The sequence below is a fragment of the Ranitomeya imitator genome, chromosome 1, assembly GCF_032444005.1.
Source record: "Ranitomeya imitator isolate aRanImi1 chromosome 1, aRanImi1.pri, whole genome shotgun sequence".
In the NCBI taxonomy this organism is placed as follows: domain Eukaryota; kingdom Metazoa; phylum Chordata; class Amphibia; order Anura; family Dendrobatidae; genus Ranitomeya; species Ranitomeya imitator.
Genome location: NC_091282.1, coordinates 1,068,880,743 through 1,068,908,517, shown reverse-complemented (window position 1 = coordinate 1,068,908,517; position 27,775 = coordinate 1,068,880,743). Strand labels below are relative to the sequence as shown.

Sequence of the window (27,775 nt, the reverse complement as noted above, 5' to 3'; positions counted from 1 at the left end):
TCATGTAGAAATGAATTTTTCGCTGCATTTTTAAATCAACTTTGTGCCAATTCTTTGCGCAAAATTATTGTAGATTTTGCCCACTCTAATGGAGAGGATAAAATTTGCACCAGAACAAAAATGGCAGCAAAATTCATGTGAAATGTAGATGGAGTCAAAAGTAGAAAAACTGGGGAAAGGCTGTAGAAAAATCTGCACCAAATTTACAATAAGTGAACCCAGCCATAAGAAGTGAGCAGCTGGACAGATGATTAAGAGTAAGGTCATCAGCTCTGACCACCCATTCACTGCTATAAGTACCACCAGGAAAGTGGTGGTCCGAGTCAGTATGATATCAGCTCTGTTAACTGAAGGATGTTGGGACCAATTTTTCAATCCGACTTTTTTTTTTCAGTCCGCACCACTGTAAATTAGCCCAAATTTAAATGACACTTTAACTTTACCAAGTTTTCTTACTTGGATGAATCTGAATATTAATGACACTGTGCAGGATTGAAAAACAGTTGCATATTTACAGAAATGCACCACACCTGTCCAAAGGTTGTGTCTGGTACTGCAGCTGAGCTGCATTGAATTAGATCAGGCAAAGTTGCAATGACATACACAACCTCTGGACAGGTTGTATTTGGTATTGATACACAATCTGCATCCATGAAACGTAATATATTGCTTGTTACCCAATACTCATATCCTTAATGCATAAACACAGCACACGTTAAAAAAAAAAAAAAATTAACTATTGCTCTCCGTCAAATAAATATTACAAATGGTGATAAAATGAAAGCAGCCCAAGAAGGTGCAGCTTCCAGCAAACTATGATGCTTAGATAGAACTAAGTGAGGAATACTTACTTCATTACCCTCTAGTTCAAAGTAATCAAACTTCACCGATATCCTGTACTGAGAGGGTGCAACCACCTGCCACACACAATTCTTATTAGAAGGATATTCTTTGGGCCATGCCGGGGTTGTTATAGTTCCGTTGAGTTTGGTTAATAATCCTCCACATGCAGCTGAAAGGACAAAAAAGGAGACATCTTGTCAGAAATCTGTAATACTATAACTACAGAATTATGAGGCGGTGCATTCATGCTGAATTAGCTAATAATAAGATGCATGAATATATAACGTAAAATAAAATGCTGCATAATGGTAATGCTACTAAACAAATGAACCTGTAAATACTGAACGTAACGTAATGGTACATTAGGTTACACAAACATGGGCAATCCCAGCATGTTTTGTGGTTGTCTAACAGATGCAAAACTTGTGGCCATGGGGACTTGAAAATGTCACTCAGCACCCGTGATACTCGATGCATACCCGAGCACCGTAGGCAAACTCGAGTAATGAGTACTTCCGCTCATCACTAATTTTTACCTATTTTTAGTTCCGGTGTCATTTTTGCCCTCTTCGAGGCATCAGTTTTTCTTATACCGAAAAAGTAAACTCTGGATGGCACTCGGATGATGCGCAGTAAAATATCAAATTCACAGTTTTCCTACAAATATTACCTTCACAGCTTTTCTTGTCTGGACCAAGCTCATAACCGGGATCGCAAGAACACTTGAAACTTCCCAAAGTGTTCACGCAGCGTTGTTCACAGCCCCCATTGTCTGGTTTGGCACATTCATCTTCCTCTATTTTAAAATACAGAATGTTTAGGTAATTATAAAGATCCCATCTAATCCCATAAGTAACGCTGCACCCCGTTCCCATACTACGGCCCCTAAGGTATAACGGGAGTAAAATAGAAGAATCCGACAAAGAAATATGAAAACCCAAGGAGGGTCATATGAAGGATATGTTGTCTACAGAACGTTATTTACATATTCCCATAAACCCTGTGTTACATGCTAAAACAGATTATCCGAAGCTCTAAATCCAAAGGTTTCAGGTAACGGTAGTAAGAAGGAGTCAACTATCGCATCTGTGCGTCTGAATAGAACGGCATACAATGCACACAATTAAGGCCAATAGTAAAGTGATGGGTGGATGGGTAGGTGGATGGATGGGTAGGTGAATGGGTGGATATATGGGTAGATGAATGGGTGGGTGAGTGAGTGGATGGATGGATGGATGGGTAAGTGGCTGGATGGATGAGTGGGTGGATGGATGGATGGATGGGTAAGTGGCTGGATGGAGGAGTGGGTGGATGGATGGATGGATGAGTGGGTGGATGGATGAGTGGGTGGATGGATGGGTAAGTGGCTGGATAAATGAGTGGGTGGATGGATGGATGGATGGATGGGTAAGTGGCTGGATGGATGGATGAGTGGGTGGATGGATGAGTGGGTGGATGGATGGGTAAGTGGCTGGATAAATGAGTGGGTGGATGGATGGATGGGTAAGTGGCTGGATGCATGGGTGGGTGGATAAATGGATGGAGAATTTGACCTGCTCTGTGGCACTAAATTTACATAGTTAGAAAATGCTATGTGCACTAAGTAGAGGAAAATACAAAGTAACTGTTTTATAAGCAGAGTCTGGAGGCCATTCATAACATCTTAGCACTACCGTGCCAGACTGCCAGAATTTTATTTACTCTGCCTGCTAAATATACATAAAGGTTCCCTGACATGAAAATGCCAGTATCTCCATAACCCTAGTGTCTGCGAGGTGTAAGTGGTATGTAACAATTTCCTAATTAAATATATTTTTACCCTTTAGGAAGTTAGCAGCGAACCCTGCTTTGTTTACAGTTGCATCGGATACAAACTTCATCCACAAGGTATTAGAGGAAGATCGGATATCATCCGGCTTATCATAGCCACAGAAATGTCCAATGAGAGGGCTGTTTTCACTGCTGCCATCTCTTACTTCTAAGTAATCGTAAGCACATGTGTCATGGCGCTCAATCTGCAAAATCAAAAGAAAGAAAAGGGTAAGGTGAGCATTTATGGGATTTCAGATCAAGTAACTAAAGATTGAGATGAACATCAGGCAGAAGAAACCTTAAAAACACTAGAAATACCTCTTAACATACTTCAGGGAAAAAAAATAATGCAACCAGATCTACTGATTACCTGGATGCCTGCTCCAACTTGTACCTGAAAAACAATCAATATGACCCAATTGGTTACAACAGATTTATTCCCAATATACCACAAATGTTTCCATTTAATCCCAGTATAGTACCAGTACACTAAAAATGTTTCTAAATATGGATCTATAGGTCAGTATAACATGATGTTAATGTGGTCATTAGAGAGTTGGGAACGGATAGAGAAGGCGGTGCATGCATAGCTTTCTCTACTCACTATTATGGGGGTTACAAAGATTTCTGAGCAAGAGTAATCAGCAATTTTTGGAACTTCTATAGAAGTGAATGGAGAGAGAGGCACGTTTCTGGCCACCTATTGCAGGTGGCACCAGGCCAGCCAAGCTCTTGAGATGGATGTGAATGTCATATATATGACCGCCACCTATCCGGCATTTACAACAGATCCTGCCAATATGCTATGAATGATCAAGACGAGAATACCCTTTTAAAGTTACAGCTGACCTTTTTTGTATCATTGTATGTCTACGGGAAATGTAAGCGTTGCAAAGATTTAAGCCTGGCTTTGCAAGTAAAAAAAAAAAACACTACTTGAACATTTGTGATGCAGTCTGACAACATAGGGCAATTTAAAGAAATTCATGCGACCCTATAACACCACACTTAAAGGGAAAGCTACGGATTAACAAATGGTCATATACATTTAAAGTACCATAATTAAAAAGATACGGCTTTGTAGAAAATGGCAAATTATTCTGTCTGCTATTTACTAAAGGCTATAACTGGATTTATTATAAGGTATATCCTTTTTAATGATTAATTTATCATTTATGGTGAAGCAACTCAGTCTGCAAACATAGATTACAGACGCATGAAAGGAACCTACTGGCAGGACCTTTACATTTAATGAGAATATAGCATTTGTACATTGAAATCCATTTAAAGGGACACTCACCTGAATTTGGAGGGAACAATCTTCAGCCATGGAGGCGGGGTTTTTGGGTGTTTGATTCACCCTTTCCTTACCCGCCGGCTGCATGCTGGCTGCAATATTGGATTGAAGTTCATTCTCTGTCCTCCATAGTACACGCCTGCGCAAGGCAATCTTACCTTGCACAGGCGTGTTTTATGGAGGACAGAGAATGAACTTCAATCCAATATTGCAGCCAGCATGTAGCCAGCGGGTAAGGAAAGGGTGAATCAAACACCCAAAAACCCCGCCTCCATGGCTGAAGATTGTTCCCTCCAAATTCAGGTGACCGTGTCCCTTTAATCCTCCTGAAAATGCATGCAGTGAAACAGGTCTCGCCCTAAGCTTGGCCTGTCAATGACAATTTGTTCGGTCTGCGTTACAGATTTCTAAAAGCAATACAATTCATCTGTGCCACCACTTAGGTCAGATAACATTACCTCAAACGCCTGGAAGATTAATCCCACATTGTAATTTTCGGCTACTGTTATTTTCCATATACATTCCTTTGATGGCCGGTAGTCGTCTGGGTAATTGGGAGATTGGATCTGCCCAGAATCTTTGTGGATCTCTCCACCACAAATTGCTGAAAATTCAAGTGAAAGGTTAGGAAAGGGGATTACAGAAATAGCAAAAAAAAAAAAAAAAACACAACATCTTTCTATATAAGACACAGAAAGCAGTTTAAAACTTGTTCCTTGCCTAGCAACTAATCAGATCTCAACTTTCATGTTTTCACCCGCGGTGATAAAATTTACTTTACAATGGGTAACAGACAGGTTTTCTTGCAGTTCAGAGCCACTAACCATATAGACTTTTAGAATTGAAGTCAATGTCCAATTCTAAACAATCTTAAACTATCATGTAAGTAAAAGTAATGAATTCAGGAAATATTCAAATTAACGCTGACACAACGTCATCCATTCACCAAGTACCTTCAATGGTTCTTACAATTATGTGTCTATAGGATATTCTATAGTGACCTCATTGGATATTTTCATTTTAATATGGGTGCATGTCTTCACATTCATTAGCTTTTCAAAAACCTGACCTGCACATCCAAACATAGACTGAGTGTGAACAGGTGCTGAACCCAGAGTCGCCAACTCGTATATAGTTAAATAAATAGGGCAGCACACTGCAGCGCCAAAACATGTAAACTTGAAAAAACGAAATTAGAACTGCATTACTGCACTAGAAATATGAAAAATGAGAGCTTTTAGCGCACAAAAATGGCCAATTTTATGTGTACCTCGTAGCCACGTTAAGGCATCTCTCTTATACGAGGTCCTAAGTTTGACCTACCTCACTGAGAATAAACGTCTCCATCTGAATGGGTACATGCAAAAACCTCTTCTTGGACTCAAATTCTCTCTCTATGTGGAGGGGTATTGGACCTACTATAATTAAAACACCTGAAGCTAGGAGGCGGGGAGTGCACGATCAGAAGGCTAGAGAATACATTTCAAAAACCTGACCTGCACATCCAAACATAGACTGAGTGTGAACAGGTGCTGAACCCAGAGTCGCCAACTCGTATATAGTTAAATAAATAGGGCAGCACACTGCAGCGCCAAAACATGTAAACTTGAAAAAACGAAATTAGAACTGCATTACTGCACTAGAAATATGAAAAATGAGAGCTTTTAGCGCACAAAAATGGCCAATTTTATGTGTACCTCGTAGCCACGTTAAGGCATCTCTCTTATACGAGGTCCTAAGTTTGACCTACCTCACTGAGAATAAACGTCTCCATCTGAATGGGTACATGCAAAAACCTCTTCTTGGACTCAAATTCTCTCTCTATGTGGAGGGGTATTGGACCTACTATAATTAAAACACCTGAAGCTAGGAGGCGGGGAGTGCACGATCAGAAGGCTAGAGAATACATTTCAAAAACCTGACCTGCACATCCAAACATAGACTGAGTGTGAACAGGTGCTGAACCCAGAGTCGCCAACTCGTATATAGTTAAATAAATAGGGCAGCACACTGCAGCGCCAAAACATGTAAACTTGAAAAAACGAAATTAGAACTGCATTACTGCACTAGAAATATGGAAAATGAGAGCTTTTAGCGCACAAAAATGGCCAATTTTATGTGTACCTCGTAGCCACGTTAAGGCATCTCTCTTATACGAGGTCCTAAGTTTGACCTACCTCACTGAGAATAAACGTCTCCATCTGAGACCCATTCAGATGGAGACGTTTATTCTCAGTGAGGTAGGTCAAACTTAGGACCTCGTATAAGAGAGATGCCTTAACGTGGCTACGAGGTACACATAAAATTGGCCATTTTTGTGCGCTAAAAGCTCTCATTTTTCATATTTCTAGTGCAGTAATGCAGTTCTAATTTCGTTTTTTCAAGTTTACATGTTTTGGCGCTGCAGTGTGCTGCCCTATTTATTTAACTATATACGAGTTGGCGACTCTGGGTTCAGCACCTGTTCACACTCAGTCTATGTTTGGATGTGCAGGTCAGGTTTTTGAAATGTATTCTCTAGCCTTCTGATCGTGCACTCCCCGCCTCCTAGCTTCAGGTGTTTTAATTATAGTAGGTCCAATACCCCTCCACATAGAGAGAGAATTTGAGTCCAAGAAGAGGTTTTTGCATGTACCCATTCAGATGGAGACGTTTATTCTCAGTGAGGTAGGTCAAACTTAGGACCTCGTATAAGAGAGATGCCTTAACGTGGCTACGAGGTACACATAAAATTGGCCATTTTTGTGCGCTAAAAGCTCTCATTTTTCATATTTCTAGTGCAGTAATGCAGTTCTAATTTCGTTTTTTCAAGTTTACATGTTTTGGCGCTGCAGTGTGCTGCCCTATTTATTTAACTATATACGAGTTGGCGACTCTGGGTTCAGCACCTGTTCACACTCAGTCTATGTTTGGATGTGCAGGTCAGGTTTTTGAAATGTATTCTCTAGCCTTCTGATCGTGCACTCCCCGCCTCCTAGCTTCAGGTGTTTTAATTATACTAGGTCCAATACCCCTCCACATAGAGAGAGAATTTGAGTCCAAGAAGAGGTTTTTGCATGTACCCATTCAGATGGAGACGTTTATTCTCAGTGAGGTAGGTCAAACTTAGGACCTCGTATAAGAGAGATGCCTTAACGTGGCTACGAGGTACACATAAAATTGGCCATTTTTGTGCGCTAAAAGCTCTCATTTTTCATATTTCTAGTGCAGTAATGCAGTTCTAATTTCGTTTTTTCAAGTTTACATGTTTTGGCGCTGCAGTGTGCTGCCCTATTTATTTAACTATATACGAGTTGGCGACTCTGGGTTCAGCACCTGTTCACACTCAGTCTATGTTTGGATGTGCAGGTCAGGTTTTTGAAATGTATTCTCTAGCCTTCTGATCGTGCACTCCCCGCCTCCTAGCTTCAGGTGTTTTAATTATAGTAGGTCCAATACCCCTCCACATAGAGAGAGAATTTGAGTCCAAGAAGAGGTTTTTGCATGTACCCATTCAGATGGAGACGTTTATTCTCAGTGAGGTAGGTCAAACTTAGGACCTCGTATAAGAGAGATGCCTTAACGTGGCTACGAGGTACACATAAAATTGGCCATTTTTGTGCGCTAAAAGCTCTCATTTTTCATATTTCTAGTGCAGTAATGCAGTTCTAATTTCGTTTTTTCAAGTTTACATGTTTTGGCGCTGCAGTGTGCTGCCCTATTTATTTAACTATATACGAGTTGGCGACTCTGGGTTCAGCACCTGTTCACACTCAGTCTATGTTTGGATGTGCAGGTCAGGTTTTTGAAATGTATTCTCTAGCCTTCTGATCGTGCACTCCCCGCCTCCTAGCTTCAGGTGTATTAATTATAGTAGGTCCAATACCCCTCCACATAGAGAGAGAATTTGAGTCCAAGAAGAGGTTTTTGCATGTACCCATTCAGATGGAGACGTTTATTCTCAGTGAGGTAGGTCAAACTTAGGACCTCGTATAAGAGAGATGCCTTAACGTGGCTACGAGGTACACATAAAATTGGCCATTTTTGTGCGCTAAAAGCTCTCATTTTTCATATTTCTAGTGCAGTAATGCAGTTCTAATTTCGTTTTTTCAAGTTTACATGTTTTGGCGCTGCAGTGTGCTGCCCTATTTATTTAACTATATACGAGTTGGCGACTCTGGGTTCAGCACCTGTTCACACTCAGTCTATGTTTGGATGTGCAGGTCAGGTTTTTGAAATGTATTCTCTAGCCTTCTGATCGTGCACTCCCCGCCTCCTAGCTTCAGGTGTTTTAATTATAGTAGGTCCAATACCCCTCCACATAGAGAGAGAATTTGAGTCCAAGAAGAGGTTTTTGCATGTACCCATTCAGATGGAGACGTTTATTCTCAGTGAGGTAGGTCAAACTTAGGACCTCGTATAAGAGAGATGCCTTAACGTGGCTACGAGGTACACATAAAATTGGCCATTTTTGTGCGCTAAAAGCTCTCATTTTTCATATTTCTAGTGCAGTAATGCAGTTCTAATTTCGTTTTTTCAAGTTTACATGTTTTGGCGCTGCAGTGTGCTGCCCTATTTATTTAACTATATACGAGTTGGCGACTCTGGGTTCAGCACCTGTTCACACTCAGTCTATGTTTGGATGTGCAGGTCAGGTTTTTGAAATGTATTCTCTAGCCTTCTGATCGTGCACTCCCCGCCTCCTAGCTTCAGGTGTTTTAATTATAGTAGGTCCAATACCCCTCCACATAGAGAGAGAATTTGAGTCCAAGAAGAGGTTTTTGCATGTACCCATTCAGATGGAGACGTTTATTCTCAGTGAGGTAGGTCAAACTTAGGACCTCGTATAAGAGAGATGCCTTAACGTGGCTACGAGGTACACATAAAATTGGCCATTTTTGTGCGCTAAAAGCTCTCATTTTTCATATTTCTAGTGCAGTAATGCAGTTCTAATTTCGTTTTTTCAAGTTTACATGTTTTGGCGCTGCAGTGTGCTGCCCTATTTATTTAACTATATACGAGTTGGCGACTCTGGGTTCAGCACCTGTTCACACTCAGTCTATGTTTGGATGTGCAGGTCAGGTTTTTGAAATGTATTCTCTAGCCTTCTGATCGTGCACTCCCCGCCTCCTAGCTTCAGGTGTTTTAATTATAGTAGGTCCAATACCCCTCCACATAGAGAGAGAATCTGAGTCCAAGAAGAGGTTTTTGCATGTACCCATTCAGATGGAGACGTTTATTCTCAGTGAGGTAGGTCAAACTTAGGATCTCGTATAAGAGAGATGCCTTAACGTGGCTACGAGGTACACATAAAATTGGCCATTTTTGTGCGCTAAAAGCTCTCATTTTTCATATTTCTAGTGCAGTAATGCAGTTCTAATTTCGTTTTTTCAAGTTTACATGTTTTGGCGCTGCAGTGTGCTGCCCTATTTATTTAACACATTCATTAGCATCCTGTATTAGCTAGATAATACAGTAACTACTGAGAATTAGTATGTGAATGTTACGTTAATAGTGTGCAGGGCCGGCTCGTGGTACACACAGGCCCTTGAGCGATAGACTAAATAGACCAGTAACGGCACAAGTGACTTTCTTTGCCATAACATGGTTTTATGAAAGCCTCTTTCGGCAAAAGGAGTTGCAATTTTTTACACTACTTTGCCATACATATTTAATACTACATTTCTATTAAACTCTTACTATGGGTTAAATGTGGTGAAAAAAAGCAACTGTGCAGTTTTTATTTATTCCAATTATCTACCACTGTGCTCTGTATTTGGCTTGTTTCAGACCAATGTAATTTAATGAGGCAGGGCAGATGAGCAGCTTTTTTGACTTACAGAATATTTATGTGAAATAATTATGGGATCACGCACTAGTTCCGTGTGACGGATGATACTTGTCCATTCAAGTCTATGGGTGCGGAAAAAAACGGATGCCATGCTGAGACAGTATAACATCTGATTTTTACAGATACATTGCAATTTTACAATATAAGAAACAGTAAACGGTCTTATAAAATATAAATTGCTTCTCCTATAAAAAGAATGGATTGCATACAAAAGACAAGTGAGAAAAAAAATGGAGTTTTCTGCATAAAACGCACTCTTTTTAATGCAAACGTATAAAAATAATAACTAGCTGCCTTCAGTTTGGGGATTTTCAAAAGCGTAACAAAAATTGTGTTTTAAAGTGATTGTCCACCATTGGACAAACGCTTCCCACTGTGTACAAAATAAAATAAGAAAGAAAAATTAAAAAAAATAAAAAGAGAGAATACTTACCTACCGGAGTGACACTGCTCCTCCTCTCTCAGCAATGTTGGAACATTGTTTATGTCATGCGAGCGCTGCAGTCCATTAACGATCGCTGATGGGCTACAACCAATTGAATCTAATGAAATAGTTCTGTCTGATGGAACTGTGAAGGCTGCAGACCATCAGTACCCGCTGGGGGGCTCACGCCACATTATGTCACCATGTCTCTTGTGGACACAGTGCAAGGAGCAAGGAGGTCTGGGAGACGAGCACACTGGGGGCATTCAAAAAGAATTATCCAGTCACGTAACATATTTTTAGGGGCTGTTTATTTTAAGTAACTTTATTCCCCCAGAAAATTTTCTTTTCTACTTGTAGTATCCTGACCTATTGGTATATACGAGGTCCATTCTCTCATCGACAAAGGTCTAGCCTGTCACCCACTGGGGAATGTGCACCCAATAAGCATTTGGAGCAGAAATTTCTGCATCTCTTGGCATGAAATAGGCTGCGTAAAATAGGCAGCTTTTTTAATAAATGTTTGTTGCAGATTTTTCCTCATTCATTATTTAAACACATCCAATTGTGGAAGTTATTAGTATCCCAACATATATTGATTAAAATGAACTATTGTTCATGGGAAAACCCCTTTAAATATGATTTCTGACAATAAAAAGTTATGGCCTGCAGCTATCCCTAGAACTAGTGGGCAGTGACTATTTTCTCCTCAGTTTGAGAGCGTTATGTTGTGGAATGTATGCAAACATTTCAATCCGAGGGAACTGGTCTTCCATTGAAGAACCTTTATAAATCTGTCATATGCATATTGCAAAACACAATTATACATACTTCTGTCATAATTACATCTATTTATATGGCTATTATCTTACCTTCATAAATTGCAGAAAACCCTTTCCCGACCCAGTTACTGCTGCTTCTGAATTCGATCCACATTCTGCTGTCTGTTGTTGTCAAGACCTCTGGAAGTTTATCGCCACAGAACTTGCCTAGAAGTAGAAAAGACATATAAACAACAATAGAATAAATATTATGTATACGGTGTGTAACTGGTGTGATGTATCCTAGGACATACTCGAATCTTATATTTTATTACATGACAAAATCACATTTATAAGTAGAAATTATGAGATACGAAATAACCAAGAAGCACTATGGCAATGTGCCAGCTAGATGTTTAGATGTTGCATATCATACCTCTTCATGAAATATCACCAGTACCATGCTGGCAGATAATAGTAAAGTAGAGGGAACTAGAGAGACCTGCTGAACATTGAGTCCTATAAGTCAATGTTCAACCCTCACCGGAGCCTTGCAACAATCCTTTTTCGGGGTGTTTTCCCCTCATCTGTGTGAGCAGAGTTTGCCTGTCTGAGTGTAATGCCACTGAGACAATGTAGAGGAATGCGGCTTCTCCTTAGGCCACATTCACATGTTCAGTATTTGGTCAGTATTTTACATCAGTATTTGTAAGCCAAAATCAGGAGGAGAAAAATCAGAGGAAAAGTATAATAGAAATATGTCACCAATTCTGTATTTTTCACCCACTCCTGGTTTTGGCTTACAAATACTGAGCATGTGAATGTGACCTATAAGAGAACAAATGAGTACAGAGTCTTACCAATGGGGAGTAAACACTCCAAAAAGGCTGTTTTGTAAATTAATTTCTGGCTTGGAATTTATCCCTTGTCATATTGCAAGACTTGTGTGAGGCAGTGACCCCTGTTACAGCTAGGGGGCACTATATGTGCTCTCCAGAATGTGTATGGAAGCGTAGTGAGGCCATGAGGGCGTACTACAGATACAGGTGTGGCTGTAATTAGAATGGTGAAGCAGTGACTGATTAAAAGCCCTGTTGTAGAGGGGGAGGTGTGTCAGTGTTGAGCTAGGAAACAGACAGAGCAGTTGGCTGCAGAGCTCTCTCTGTGTGGAGCAGAAGGAACCAAAGAGACTGACACCCTGCGATTTGGGTGGTCTTGTGTTTACCCGGCTGCAATCCGGAGGATAAAGAGTGCAGTGCACTGAGTGAGTACAGAGACTTGATACCGGCGTGTGGTCACCCAGGGAAACTGGACAGATGGAAGTTTGGCCTGTTTATTGACTGCATCATATAGCCATGTATTACTAATGGACTGTATGAAGAAGCCGTGTAATGTATAGACAGTGTGAAGTAACACAATAAAGGAACGTTTTGTTTGAACTTATTTGGGTCACTGGCGTTTCACTGTATATGGTCCTACCGCTGCATCATACTTGTTAAAAGGTAAGGACATTGACTTACAGGTTGACTACCTCTCCTTCATGGTAGTCGCGAGATAGCTCCACCACACAACAAAATAAAATAATTTGCATACTTTTCTCCCAAAGAGAATTGCCTGTAAGGCACCGTACTCAGCTGATGTCTTTAAAGGGCCACTGTCACCCCCTCCAGCCGTTATAAACTAAAAGAGCCACCTTGTGCAGCAGTAATGCTGCATTCTAACAAGGTGGCTCTTTTAGTTTTTGGTGCATGTATTCCCAAAATAAAGCGTTTTATAACTTCTCCAAAATACCTGTCTTTCGCTATGGAGGCAGGTCCTAACCCCCCTGCTTGAAACGCCACACTGCCGTCACTCAAATCTTCAGGGGCTCCAGGCGACGCCCCCTCCGTGCTGTTTTCGCATGTAATCCGGTGCCTGCGCTGTGTAGTACTGTTTGGTGCAGGCGCAGTGAGCTCTGGCCGTCTGACCTCCGATGCAGTCTTGTTATGCATTATGCAGAGTGCGGGGCTGGGATTCACAAGCAGGGCGGCCGCACAGGCGCAGTCTGCAAGACTGCATCGGAGGTCAGACGGCCAGAGCTCACTGCGCCTGCACCAAACAGTACTACACAGCGCAGGCGCCGGATTTCATGGGAAAACAGCGTGGAGGGGGCGTCGCCCAGAGCCCCTGAAGATTTGAGTGACGGCAGTGTGGCGTTTCAAGCAGGGGGGTTAGGACCTGCCTCCATAGCGAAAGACAGGTATTTTGGAGAAGTTATAAAACGCTTTATTTTGGGAATACATGCACCAAAAACTAAAAGCCACCTTGTTAGAATGCAGCATTACTGCTGCACAAGGTGGCTCTTTTAGTTTATAACGGCTGGAGGGGGTGACAGTGGCCCTTTAAAAGGAGAAGCAGAGCTTCCTCCACTGTGCCTCAATTGTGTCGCACTCAACCAACTCTGGAAATGCAATTTGTTAAAATTCGACTCAACGTCAGTCCATAATGGATCGATCCACTCATTTTTAGTCAAGACTCCAATATACTTAAAAGTTAAAAGGTGGGGCACACAGTAGAAAAAAAACTTTGGCATTGGTATTGTAGCATGATACAAATACTTCAAATTCTACACAACAGGATGTTATTCAACTAATTACTGATTTTCATAAATATTAAAAGTTCTTATGAGAGTCCAGCTGTACATACATTATTGTTATATAAAAGAGAATCTGGCACGCATTTAATGCAAGAGAAACATGGTTTTATCTGGACTGCAATCCAGGATTTGAAATGTTTCGGTCTGACACTCAGACCTTCATCAGACCAGTTGTTTGAATGGATTGATAAGTAGCGCTATATAGATAGGGGTCAACAACCCAAAAAGATGTGTGGTCCTCAAACGATTAACTATTGAGCAGCTAATCTGCATTTTGTACCATGCAAACAGGTAGAGATTACCTACCCAGCGATGGGGAATTTTTCCAATAGCCATCTCGAACTTCAATGTAGTCATACCCGCAGAAACTGCTCTTGTAAACATCCATTGTTGTGAAATTTAAAACAATCTGTAAAATAGTCAAATATATTAACATAAATGTGATACAATGACATGTATTTAGCTCTTCACTACAGAATTATTGGCAACCTAATTAAACAACTTTTCCATTAAATAGCAATGTGTCCTCTGGACTGGCCATTTGTGATCAGTAAGGGTCAGAATCCCAAAGCTACTACAGCCTAAAGCAGCTAAGTCCAATAAAAGTGGATAGGACAGAGCTGCAGCACCTTAAAATATATGTACGGGACTGTGCCAGCTAAATCATAAATGAAACAAATTGGAAGGGTCCTGCGAGGAGTCAAAACTGGACAAACCCCTTCCCACCAGGATAGTTCATCAATATTATCTTAATATACGATTTCACTGCACATTCGCAAGATGATTTCACTGCACTCAAACAAGCAACACTCGCATTCAAATCAGCTCTCACCTCTGCTAAACAGGCCTACTTCACAACCCTCATCTTCCTTATCCCACAACACCAAACAGTTGTTCAACACTTAACTCCCTCCTCCGCCCGCGATTGCCCCCTCAGAGTTTCCTAATCGTTACCGAGGACTTTGCCACACACTTCAAAAATAAGATCGACCAAACAAGGCAAATCTTCATCGTCAAACTACCACAACCCCTTTGTACACCAGACCAATGCCCAAACCCCATAACTTCCCTCTCCAAAATCACTGAAGGGGAGCTTGCTCATCTCTCCAAATCACACCTCACCACTTGTGCACTTGACCCCATCCCACCTCTTTCCCAACCTCACCACCACACTAATCCCATCCCTAACCCATCTCTTCAACCTATCACTAACTTCTGGTACCTTCCCCACTGCTTTTAAACATGCCACAATTACAACTATCCTCAAAAAGCCATCTCTTGACCCAAGCGCTATGTCCAGCTATCGCCCCATATCTTTGCTCCCATTTGCATCCAAACTCCTTGAGCAGCACGTCCATGCTGAACTTTCCTCTCACTTTGCATCGCTCTCTTCGACAACCTACAATTTGGCTTCTGTCCCCACCATTCCACTGAGACTGCCCTGACCAAAATTACTAACGACTTACAGCCAAAGCTAACAGACAATTCTCTATACTCCTCCTTCTAGACCTGTCCTCTGCCTTCGACACAGTTGACCACTGCCTCCTACTACAGATCCTCTCTTCCTTTGGGGTCAAAGACCTCGCCCTATCTTGGATCTCCTCATACCTTACCAACCGCACATTTAGCGTTTCCTACTCCCATACTACCTCTTCATCTCACCCCCTCTCTGTTAGTGTCCCTCAAGGCTCTGTCCTTGGGCCCTTACGCTTCTCAATCTATACACTCGGCCTGGGACAACTCATAAGGTCCTATGGCTTCCAGTACCATCTATATGCTGATGACACTCAGATCTACCTCTCTGGCCCAGATGTCACCTCTCTGCTCTCCAGAATCCCAGAGTGTCTATCAGCCATATCCTCTTCCTTCTCTTCTCGCTTCCTCAAGCTCAATGTTGACAAATCTGAACTAATTATCTTTCCTGCATCTCACATATCTTCCCTACCTGATCTATCTGTCAAAATAAATGAAACCACCCTGTCCCCAAAATCTGCTGCCTTGGAGTAACCCTGGACTTTGCTCTGTCCTTCAAACTGCACATCCAAGCTCACCACCTCCTGTTGCCTCCAGCTCAAAAATATTTTCAGAATCCGTCCTTTCCTCAACCCACACTCTACCAAAATACTTGTGCATGCCCTAATCATCTCCCACCTCGACTACTGCAACATCCTCCTCTGTGGCCTACCTTCTAACACTCTCGCACCCCTTCAGTCCATCCTTAACTCTGCTGCCCGACTAATTAATCTCTCTCCTCGCTACACTCCTGCTTCCCCTCTGCAAATCTCTTCACTGGCTCCCAATTTCCCAGCGTATCCAGTTTAAACTACTAACACTGACCTACAAAGCCATCCATAACCTTTCTCCTCCGTATATTTCCAAACTAATCTCTCAATATCTTTCCTCACGTAATCTCCGGTCCTCCCAAGACCTCCTTCTCTCTTCCACGCTTATTCGCTCCTCACCCAATCGCCTCCAAGACTTCTCCCGAATATCCCCATCCTCTGGAATTCTGTACCCCAACACATCCAGTTATTCACCACGTTTGGATCCTTCAAAAGAAACCTGAAAACTCACCTCTTCAAAGAAGCTTACAGCCTGTAATTACCACACGGCCACCTCAACACTATCGGAGCTAATGCAACCCTCAACCTACTGTCTCCTTCCCCATAATCCTGTAGAATGTAAGCCCGCAAGGGCAGGGTCCTATTCCCTCTGTATCAGTCTGTCATTGTTAGTTTTGTTTACTGTAAGTGATATTTGTATTTTGATGTTACCCCTTCTCATGTACAGCACCATGGAATTAATGGTGCTATATAAATAAATAATAATAATAATATATACGGTACTTACCTTGTAATGTATTCACATCCTGTTCCGCCCAGATGTGTCCGGATCCCAAAATTCAAGAGGCGGAAGTTCACTAACCTCCATATTGGGACACCCAAGTGATGGGTGTCTCAATATGGAAACTGCTGGTGGTACCAGCCCTCTTGCATGGTAGCATCAGCGGAACACCGTCGCACCACACACACTGTATATGCCGTACGCACCACACACACACTGTATACGCTGTACACAGCCTCTTGCAGGGTACCACCAATGGAACACTGTCGCGAACACGCCGCCGCCGGGATCAGCTGAATGATTCACTGACCACCACCATCTTTGTACAGGAGGAGCGCATGCGCAGCTTTAATGTGGCCGCCACTATCGGTCTGCAAAAAGATGATGGCGGTCTGATTTACTGTGCCTGCACGAATTCTGCGCAGCCACAGTGAATCATTCGGCTGATCCCGGAGGCAGATGTGCGACGTGCCTACAGGCAGAGGAAGCCGGGCACATTAAAGGGGTTTTCCTTTCAAACAAAAGTTAATTTTAAAAATTGTCTGTGTCTGACCATGTATGGAGCATACCACATCTCCTGGGCAGGGGAGGAAGCACAAGACAATACTGACATTACAGCAGGGGATCACAGAGGATTTCTTTTGTCAGGTAAAATATTTCACTGACTGTTTTTTAAACAATATTTTACCTCACAAAATGTACCCTCTGCGATCTCCTGCTGTAATGTCAGTATGGTCTTTTGCTTTCATCCCTGCCCAGGAGCTGTGGTATGTTCTGTACACTGTCAGACACAGTTTTAATTTTTAAAATGAACTTTCATTCATGGGAAAACCCCTTCAAAAACCAAATATCAACGCCAACATGGCTCCTCGTAAAAAGTACGCCAATGACAATGAAAGGAAAGCAGCAAAGGCACAACGACTTTGCTTTCATTTTAACACAGGGGGAGGGGTGAGTGCACATAGCAAAGAGGACACAGGGGGAGACAGCTCAAACAAGAGAACACATGAGGGAAGAAGACAGCACAGTGGTGGAGAGAGAGAGCAGACAAGGGGGAGAGCACATGGGGTCCACAGGTCAAAGAAGAGATGGCATGAGAGGAGAAGGCAGCAGTTGGGGGAGAGAGAAAGCGCACAGGGGTGAGAGACAGAGCACAGGAAACAGCTCAAACGGGACAGCATATGGGGGAGAACAGCACAGGAAGGAGAAAGACAGCAGACAAGGGGGATTGCACATGGGGTAGACAGGTCAAAGAGGAGAGCACAGACGGGAGAAGTCAGCATATGGGGAAAGAGTGGATAGGTGGGTGAGCACATGGGGGGAGAGATTCTCAACGCTGCAAAGCCTGCCCCATCGTGACATTACCGCACTCCCATGCAATAGAATCGGGCCTCCATCCAGTTACTATTATAACAGCATAACATAAGGCATAGACCCCAATTCTAGTGACGTCACTTACTGGGCTGCTTGGTGTAGTTTTGATAGAATCCCTGTTTTGACTGATGTAGATGTCGTAGAGCTAAAACTTCTGGGCTGTGTATAACCCCGCCCTATACACTGCCCACACCACTGATTGGCATCTTCCCAGGTACATTGTTAGCAAACTACCAATCAGTGGTGGGGGCAGGGTTATACAGTTTAACTTGACTGTCCTGCACATGAGACCTAGTCATGCAGTGTTAATCTCCTGCTGATAAAATATGAATTGTATTGAAACTACAGCACAACCTAATAAGTGACACATTCCTGGAATCGGGGGAATCTGTCCTTATATTATGCTGGTCTCAGATTAAATAGCAAAAACCATCTGACAGGTTCACTTTAATTATGTTCTACTAGATTTCTCAGCAATGTTCACTGTTGCAGCAGATAAAAGATGAGATTACTAGAGGTGTCTATACTGACAATTTGTCCAATGTTTGTTAGATAAGGTAGCACAAAATTGGCCATATAAGCAAATTTTGCTATTGCACTCTAGCATGAATTAACATAATTTGTCATGCATCTCATTATATTATATCATTAACCTTGACAGCGCAATGTCTTGGCAAGTTATTTTAAGAATAACAATATTGCTTGTTGGGGGCACGGTAAATAGCTATATCAGCAGCTATGAACTATTGGAATTACACTTGTGAAAAATTGCCAACAGCAGAACTGAGCAAATCATTAAAAAAAATTCTCCTGTGTGTTCATACTTCAAAATGTGAGGAGGCTGGAGATTTGCCAGTTATTTATACACCTAAAATCAGTAGAAAAATACAATCCTATGACAATCAGAACTCAACATTTTCAATGTGAAGAGACCTTTCATTTTTTTAGCTTTGAACTCCTCACACTGCTTTTTGCATTTTTTCCCTAGAACATTACATCTGTATTGCCAGTGACATCTAACAAATATTTTATGGCTAGGAGTTTGAACTCATCACTCGTAGAATAGAAATGGGGACTTTTCCATTCCGGTCTCTTCTCTAGTGAACTCCCAATCAGTACACACAAAACAAACAAAATAATTTTATAAGAACCTTTGGGGGAGGAGGTAAAAGTAATTGGTTAAAAGGGCCAGAAAGCTGTACTCTGGTATGTTTCCACGTTCAGGGAACGCAGCGTCCAGATGTTACAGCATAGTGGAGGGGATTTAATGAAATCCTGTCTCCACTATTCAGTAAAAAACGCATGCGGCATACCAACGAAACGCACATGCGGCGCGTCTTAAGAACGCAGCATGTCCTTGCATTGCAGAAAAAACGCAGGTGACCTGCCAGTGACCTCAGGTGCAGGTTTGGTCAGGATTTTACTTGCATAAAATCCTGACCAAATCCTGAAGCAATCCTGAGTGTGGACAAATACCCTTAAGTGAAAATGGAAAGGATTGTGCTTTATTTTTCTATAAGAAATAGATAGATATATATAGATAGCAAAAGGTGGCTACTTTGAAGAACCTAGAATATAAGACATAATTTCAGTTGCTTCACACTTTTTGTTAAGTATATAATTCCACATGTGTTAATTCATAGTTTTGATGCCTTCAGTGTGAATGTACAATTTTCATAGTCATGAAAACACAGAAAAATCTTTAAATGAGGTGTGTAGAATATATATATATATATATATTTCTTAAAAAGCGCTCCCCAAAAGGGATGACAGGAGAGTTTTAAAAAGAATCTCTTAGCAAAATCAATCCTCCACCATCTCTCATGTGGGAAATGTTACTTATTAAGTATTTTGTGTGACATCTCTGATTTAAGGGCATAAAAATTTAAAGTTAGAAAATTGCTAAATTTTCGCCAAATTTCCGTTTTTTTCCACAAATAAACGCACGTTATATCGAAGAAATTTTACCACTATCATGAAGTACATAATGTCTTAACTACTTACAGTATAACTGTAGCCAACCCCTAACTGTAGCCCTAACCATAGCCCCACCCCTAACCCCAACCCTAGCCCCGACCCTAGGCCTAACCCTAGCCCTAATGGGAAAATGGAAATAAATACATTTCTTAAATTTTTGTATGTTTCCCTAACTAAGGGGGTGATGAAGGGGGGTTTGATTTACTTTTATAGTGGGTTTTTTAGCAGATTTTTATGATTGGCAGCCGTCACACACTGAAAGACGCTTTTTATTGCAAAAAATAGTTTTTGCGTTACCAGATTTTGAGTCCTATAATTTTTCCATATTTTGGTCCAGAGGTCTTTTGCTTTGCGGGACGAGTTGACGTTTTTATTGGTACCATTTTCGGGCACGTGACATTTTTTGATCGCTTTTTATTCCGATTTTTGTGAGGCAGAATGACCAAAAACCAGCTATTCATGAATTTCTTTTGGGGGAGGCGTTTATACCGTTCTATGTTTGGTTAAATGGATAAAGCAGTTTTATTCTTCGGGTCAGTAAGATTACAGCGATACCTCATTTACATAATTTTTTTTATGTTTTGGCGCTTGTATACAATAAAAACTATTTTATAGAAAAAATAATTATTTTTGCATCGCTTTATTCTGAGGACTAAAACTTTTTTATTTTTTTGCTGATGATGCTGTATGGCAGCTTGTTTTTTTGCAGGACAAGATGACGTTTTCAGCGGTACCATTGTTATTTACTGTATATCTGTCTTTTTGATCGCGTGTTATTACACTTTTTGTTTAGCGGTATGATAATAATAAATAATAATAATAATTTTATTTATATAGCGCCAACATATTCCGCAGCGCTTTACAAATTATAGAGGGGACTTGTACAGACAATAGACATTACAGCATAACAGAAATACAGTTCAAAACAGATACCAGGAGGAGTGAGGGCCCTGCTCGCAAGCTTACAAACTATGGGGAAAAGGGGAGACACGAGAGGTGGATGGTAACAATTGCTTTAGTTATTCGGACCAGCTATAGTGTAAGGCTCAGGTGTTCATGTAAAGCTGCATGAACCAGTTACCTGCCTAAGTATGTAGCAGTACAGACACAGAGGGCTAATACTGATAAAGTGTATGAGAACATGATGCGAGGAACCTTTTTTTTTTTTTTTTTTTATTATAAATGGGCCACACAGGGATCGTTAGGTTAATGCATTGAGGCGGTAGGCCAGTCTGAACAAATGAGTTTTTAGGGCACGCTTAAAACTGTGGGGATTGGGGATTAATCGTATTAACCTAGGTAGTGCATTCCAAAGAATCGGCGCAGCACGTGTAAAGTCTTGGAGACGGGAGTGGGAGGTTCTGATTATTGAGGATGCTAACCTGAGGTCATTAGCGGAGCGGAGGGCACGGGTAGGGTGGTAGACTGAGACCAGGGAGGAGATGTAGGGTGGTGCTGAGCCATGGAGTGCTTTGTGGATGAGGGTAGTAGTTTTGTACTGGATTCTGGAGTGGATGGGTAGCCAGTGTAATGACTGGCACAGGGTAGAGGCATCGGTGTAACGGTTGGTGAGGAATATGATCCTGGCTGCAGCATTCAGGACAGATTGGAGCGGGGAGAGTTTTGCAAGAGGGAGACCGATTAGTAGAGAATTACAATAGTCCAGACGAGAATGAATAAGTGAAACAGTCAGAGTTTTTGCAGAGTCGAAATTAAGAAAAGGGCGAATTCTAGAAATGTTTTTGAGATGCAGTTAAGAAGAGCGAGCCAGTGATCGGATGTAGGGGGTGAATGAAAGGTCAGAATCAAGGATGACCCCAAGGCAGCGGGCATGTTGCTTTGGAGTAATGGTGGAACCGCACACGGAGATGGCAATGTCAGGCAAAGGTAGGTTAGTAGAGGGAGAAAACACGAGGAGTTCAGTTTTTGACAGGTTTAGTTTCAGATAGAGGGAGGACATGATGTTAGAGACAGCGGTAAGACAATCACTGGTGTTTTCTAAAAAGGTCGGTGTGATATCGGGAGCAGAAGTGTATAATTGGGTGTCGTCAGCATAGAGATGGTACTGGAAACCAAATCTACTGATTGTTTGTCCAATAGGGGCAGTATACAACGAGAAGAGTAGGGGGCCTAGGACTGATCCTTGAGGAACCCCAACAGTAAGGGGAAGGTGAGAGGAGGAGGAACCAGCAAAACATACAGTGAAGGATCGGTCAGAGAGATAGGAGGAGAACCAGGAGAGAACGGTGTCCTTGAGGCCGATGGAGCGGAGCATAGTGAGGAGGAGCTGATGATCCACAGTGTCGAATGCTGCAGAGAGATCCAAGAGAATTAGCATGGAGTAGTGACCATTAGATTTAGCTGTTAGTAGGTCATTAGAGACTTTAATGAGGGCAGTTTCAGTAGAGTGTAAAGAGCGGAAGCCAGATTGAAGAGGGTCGAGAAGAGAGTTATCTGAGAGATAGCGGGTAAGACGGGAGTGGACCAGGCGTTCGAGGAGTTTAGAGATGAAGGGAAGATTAGAGACAGGTCTATAATTAGCGGCACAGTTTTGATCGAGGGATGGTTTTTTAAGTAATGGATGTATGATGGCATGCTTAAATGAGGAGGGAAAAATACCGGAAGTGAGGGAAAGGTTGAATATTTTTGTTAGGTGAGAGGTGATAGCCGGGGAAAGGGACTGGAGGAGATGTGACGGAATGGGGTCACTGGTGCAAGTGGTCGGGCGAGAAGATGCAAGGAGCCGGCTTACTTCTTCTTCTGTAACTGCTTCAAAGTCAGAGAGTGAACTAGATGCAGTGGGGGAGGGAGGACAGTGCATGGTATGAAGAGATTGGGAGATGATTTCCTGTCGAATGTGGTCAATTTTTTCTTTGAAGTAATTGGCCAGATCGTCAGCACGGAGATCCGTGGTTGGGGCCTGCTCTCTTGGGTTGAGTAGGGACTGGAACGTGTCAAAGAGACGTTTAGGGTTATTGGACAGGGAGGTGATGAGGGTGTTGAAGTAGGTTTGTTTGGAGAGGTGAAGGGCAGAATTGTATGTCTTTAGCATGAACTTATAATGGATGAAATCTTCGGGTAGATTAGATTTTCTCCACAGACGTTCTGCGCACCTGGAGCACCGCTGCAGGAAACGTGTTTGCAGCGTGTGCCACGGTTGTTGCCGTCTGTGCCGAGTTGTTTTATGTATAGGAGGAGCAGCTTCATCCAGAGCACTTTGCAGGGTTTCATTGTAATGCTTCAATGCAGAATCAGGACATGAGATGGAGGAAATAGGGGCCAATGAGGACTGCAAGTTCATCATAAGTTTCTGGGTGTTAATGGCCTGTATGTTTCTATAGGTGTGGAAAGTGGGGGTGACCTGAGCGGGATGGCAGTTCTTGATAGAGAATGAAAGAAGGTTGTGGTCAGAGAGCGGGAGAGGGGAGTTTGTGAAGTCATCCACTGAGCAAAGTCGGGAGAGGACCAAGTCAAGGGAGTTTCCATCTTCATGTGTTGGAGAGTTAGTATGCTGCGAGAGGCCAAAAGAGGAGGATAGAGATAAAAGGTGAGAAGCAGATGGGGAGAGGGGAGAGGCAATGGGGATGTTGAAATCACCCATGATAAGGGTGGGGGTGTCACAGGAGAGAAAGTGTGGAAGCCAGGTGGCAAAGTGATCCAGGAACTGATGAGAGGGGCCGGGAGGACGATACACCACCGCCACTCGCATGGAGAAGGGGACGTAGAGTCTGACCACATGGACCTCAAAGGAAGGGAAGACAAGTGAGGGTACTTGGGGGATAACTTGGAAAGTACATTTGGGTGAAAGGAGCAGACCAACGCCTCCACCTGCTCTGTTGTCTGATCTTGGGGTATGAGAAAAGTGTAGTCCACCATATGAAAGAGCAGCAGCAGCGGTGGTGTCTGACTGCTGGATCCAGGTTTCAGTTAGAGCCAGGAGATTAAGAGAATTAGAAAGGAAGAAGTCATGAATGAAGGAGAGTTTATTACACACAGAGCGAGAATTCCAAAGGGCACAATTGAAAGAGACAGCAGGCATGCAGGGAATATTAATAAGGTTAGAGGGGTTTCTGGGTGTAGCAATTGGGAGGTTTGACTGGCTATAACATGGGGGGCCGGGGTTTGGAGATATGTCTCCAGCGACTAGGAGAAGGAGGATCGAAAGAGTGAGCAGATGGTTAAGTGATTTGTGAGAGCGTTGTTTTTTGCCTCAGTTTTTTTTTTCTTTTTTACGGTGTTCACTGAAGGGGTTAACTAGTGGGACAGTTTTATAGGTCGGGTCGTTATGGATGTGGCGATACTAAATATGTGTACTTTTATTGGTTTTTTTTTTTTTATTTAAAGAAATGTAATTATAGGAACAATATTTTTTTTTGGGGGGGGGGGAATTTGTTTTGGAATTTTTTTTTTTTTTTTTTACACTATAACATTGCCCCAGGAGGGGCATCATGTTATAGTGTAAGGGTACCGTCACACTGAAACGACGCTGCAGCGATACGACAACGATGTCGATCGCTGCAGCGTCGCTGTTTGGTCGCTGGAGAGCTGTCACACAGACAGCTCTCCAACGATCCCGAAGTCCCCTGGTAACCAGGGTAAACATCGGGTTACTAAGCGCAGGACCGCGCTTAGTAACCCGATGTTTACCCTGGTTACCAGCGTAAACGTAAAAAAAAAAAAAAAAACATTACATACTTACATTCCGTGTCTGTCCTCCGGCGCTGTGCTTTTCTCTGCACTGTCAGCGCCGGTCAGCCAGAAAGCAGAGCGGTGACGTCACTGCTGTGCTTTCTAGCTGGCCGGCGCTGACACAGGATGCAGGAGGAGTGCAGAGAAGCACAGCGCCGGGGACAGACAGCTGAAGGTAAGTATGTAGTGTTTGTTTTTATTTTTTACGTTTATGCTGGTAACCAGGGTAAACATCGGGTTACTAAGCGTGGCCCTGCGCTTAGTAACCCGATGTTTACCCTGGTTACCAGTGAAGACATCGCTAAATCGGCGTCACACACGCCGATTCAGCAAGGTCAGCGGGAGATCCAGCGACGAAATAAAGTTTCAGACGATCTGCTACGATGTACGATTCTCAGCGGGGTCCCTGATCGCAGTAGCGTGTCAGACACAGCGAGATCGTAACGATATCGCTGGAATGTCACGGATCGTGCCGTCCTAGCGATCAAAGTGCCACTGTGTGACAGTACCCTAAGATCGCTGATCTGACACTTTGCTGTGCACTGTGTCAGATAAGAGATCTGACGTGCACACATCCAGGCTTCCCGGCGTCTGCTCTGAGCACTTCCCTGCAGGACCCGGATGCCGCGGCCATTTTGGATCCGATCCTGCTGCAGGAAGGAGAGGTAAGAGACCCTCGAAGCAACGCGATCACATCGCATTGCTCCGGGGGTCTCAGGGAAGCACGCAGGGAGCCCCTTCCCTGCGCGATGCTTCCCTGTACCGCTGGCACACTGCGATCATGTTTGATCGCAGTGTGCCGGGGGTTAATGTGCCGGGAGTGGTCCGTGACTGCTCCTGGCACATAGTGCTGGATGTCAGCTGCGATAGTCAGCTAACACCCGGCCGCGCTCCCCCCGTGAGCGCGGCCGATCGCATATGATGTACTATCCCGCCACTGGGAATTAAGTCCCAGGTCACCTTGACGGAACAGTACGTCATATGGGATTAAGGGGTTAAAGAAGCACTCCTCCTACATCAAAGTTTTTGTCTTCTTAATATATTGCAATCATCATATTAAATAGCATTGTGCACTTACAATTGCTCATATTGTCTTTCTACCCAACTATTTTCTCTATGTAGAAACAGGAAGTCTCTTGTCAAAGTATTCACCATCCCCCGCTTCAAAGCCTGACGGAGAGGCTCCCTCCTCCATCGCAAGGGACTTTGCAGTGATTCAAAACTCATACAGAGAAAACTGACCTCCTGTTTCTACATAGAGCTTAGAAGGATTCAGCTAGTCATTTTTTAATCACATGAGGTCATAAACCTAATGGAAAAGAGAGGAATTAGCTGGGTAGAAAGGCAAAATGTGCAATTGTAAGAACACAGTGCTATATGATGATTGCAATATATTAAGTGGATAAAAAGTTTGATTGCAGTGCTTCTTTAAGTGCTCTGTCATGCACTTAACATCTCATTTGCATATTAATTAAAATGCAAATTACTTTTAAGTGCAGAAACAGATATAGAGCTGTCCATATATTTATATTTCAGAAACCTGCATGCCCATATATGTGGTTTGGGGTGGAGGACTGTTGAGCTTACTTACAGATTCCCTTTAAGAAGCTGGATTTTTAGTTTCCAGACTTTCATTTGAATAAAATAGAATATAACTGAAATAACAGAACCCTCTACCTTTTCCCCAGGGGTCACAGAAATTCTCCATATGCAATGAGTATAAGAAGGATAGCCATTTGGAAATCCAGGAGATGAAAAATTTCCTGTTGAGTCTTGTAACGTTTCTCCACATGCTGAAAAAAATGCATATCATTCACAGTCATCATGTCCAAGTAGTTGTAAATTAGTCACTAATCATCAATAATAAAATATAATACAATGCAGCATCTTTAGAACCTGGAAAAGAAAAGCAGTGGAAAAAACTTCTGTCTGAAAAATGCAATCTAGCGGTATTCCCACACCACAACCAGTATTTCTGGGCTAGGTGCACATTGTTGGTAATTCTATCCACCTTACTGTTCTAGCCAAGTAAGCAGATCATTTATATGATATATATCATCTGAGCATTTATAAAAATGGTATATAGGATACATAAATAAATTGGGGATAATTATAATAATAAATGAATATGCAGTGAGGAAATGTCAATGTCTACACTAAGAACGATATATTTATAGGAATCTAAAAAAAAAAAAAAATACCGTAACTCTTATTGTACTGGATAAGTTTAAAGGGAGTCTGTCACCCCCATAATAGTATATGAGCAGCGGCCACTGGCAGCAGGGGCTTATCTACAGCATTCTGTTATGCTGTAGATAAGCCCCCGATGTAACCTGAAAGATGAGAAAAAGAGGTTAGTTTATACTCACCCAGGGACGGTCCCGCTGCGACCCGGGTCCGATGGGCGTCGCAGTTCAGTCCGGCACCTCCCATCTTCATAGGATGACGTGCTCTTCTTTGCTTCCTGCTGCGGCTCCAGCGCGGGCATACTTTGTCTGCCCTGTTGAGGGCAGAGCAAAGTACTGCAGTGCGCAGGCACCGGGCCTCTCTGACCTTTGCCAGCACCTGGGCACTCAACAGGGCAGACAAAGTACGCCTGCTGCGCCGGAGCCGTGACAAGAAGAGGACGTCATCTGATGAAGATAGGAGGCGCTGGACCGGGCCGCGACGCCCATCGGACCGCAACGGGACCGCCCCTGGGTGAGTATAATATAAACTTTATTTCTCATCTTTCAGGTTACATCAGGGGCTTATCTACAGTATTACAGAATGCTGTAGATAAGCCCCTGATGCTGGTGGCCGCAGCTCATATACGATTTTGGGGGTGACGATTCCTTTTAAGTTTCAGCACTTTTTGACAGTCATTTCAATAATTTACCATAGAATTTAATTTACTATTGTTCTGAAATATGTATATTTTATTCCCGTGCTTTCAAGACAACCAGTGACCTACAAATCTTTCATGCAAAAGCTCGAAGCAAGTTTGGCGTGACCAGATGGCACGTGAATGTCTGTGTCCACCTATGGTCTAAACATCGCTTCTGCTTTTACATGGAGCAGCGTCCTTTACTGCCATTTTATTATTATTTGTAGTTTTGCAGCTTTTTTTTTTACCATGTTTAACCATTTTTGGTGGGTAAAAAATTTCTCAGGTGTACATCCCACAACTACCAGAAGAGTGTACATGTCCGTGTGCATTTGGTCCAAATTATGACTCCATTCAGTAAGAAACATGTTGCATCTCATCTAAGAACAAGGTTCATATACAGTTTATTAACTTTTGTGTACA

General features: G+C 42.5%; 1 protein-coding gene across 3 annotated transcripts in view; it reads right to left on the bottom strand.

Moving 5' to 3' along the window:
• TLL1 (tolloid like 1) overlaps positions 1-27,775 on the bottom strand; it is a 227,100-nt gene that overhangs the window by 32,860 nt on the left and 166,465 nt on the right. For 2 of the 3 annotated variants that reach the window (XM_069744191.1, XM_069744192.1), the window contains exons 10-16: positions 26,164-26,279; positions 13,909-14,011; positions 11,079-11,195; positions 4,411-4,556; positions 2,663-2,858; positions 1,514-1,639; positions 852-1,012 (exon numbers count right to left, since the gene is read on the bottom strand). In XM_069744191.1, the coding sequence (XP_069600292.1) occupies positions 852-1,012; positions 1,514-1,639; positions 2,663-2,858; positions 4,411-4,556; positions 11,079-11,195; positions 13,909-14,011; positions 26,164-26,279 (965 nt within the window). Of the gene's footprint in view, positions 1-851; positions 1,013-1,513; positions 1,640-2,662; positions 2,859-3,025; positions 3,050-4,410; positions 4,557-11,078; positions 11,196-13,908; positions 14,012-26,163; positions 26,280-27,775 lie in introns of all 3 variants that reach the window. The other variant, XM_069744190.1, reaches the window with a different exon arrangement.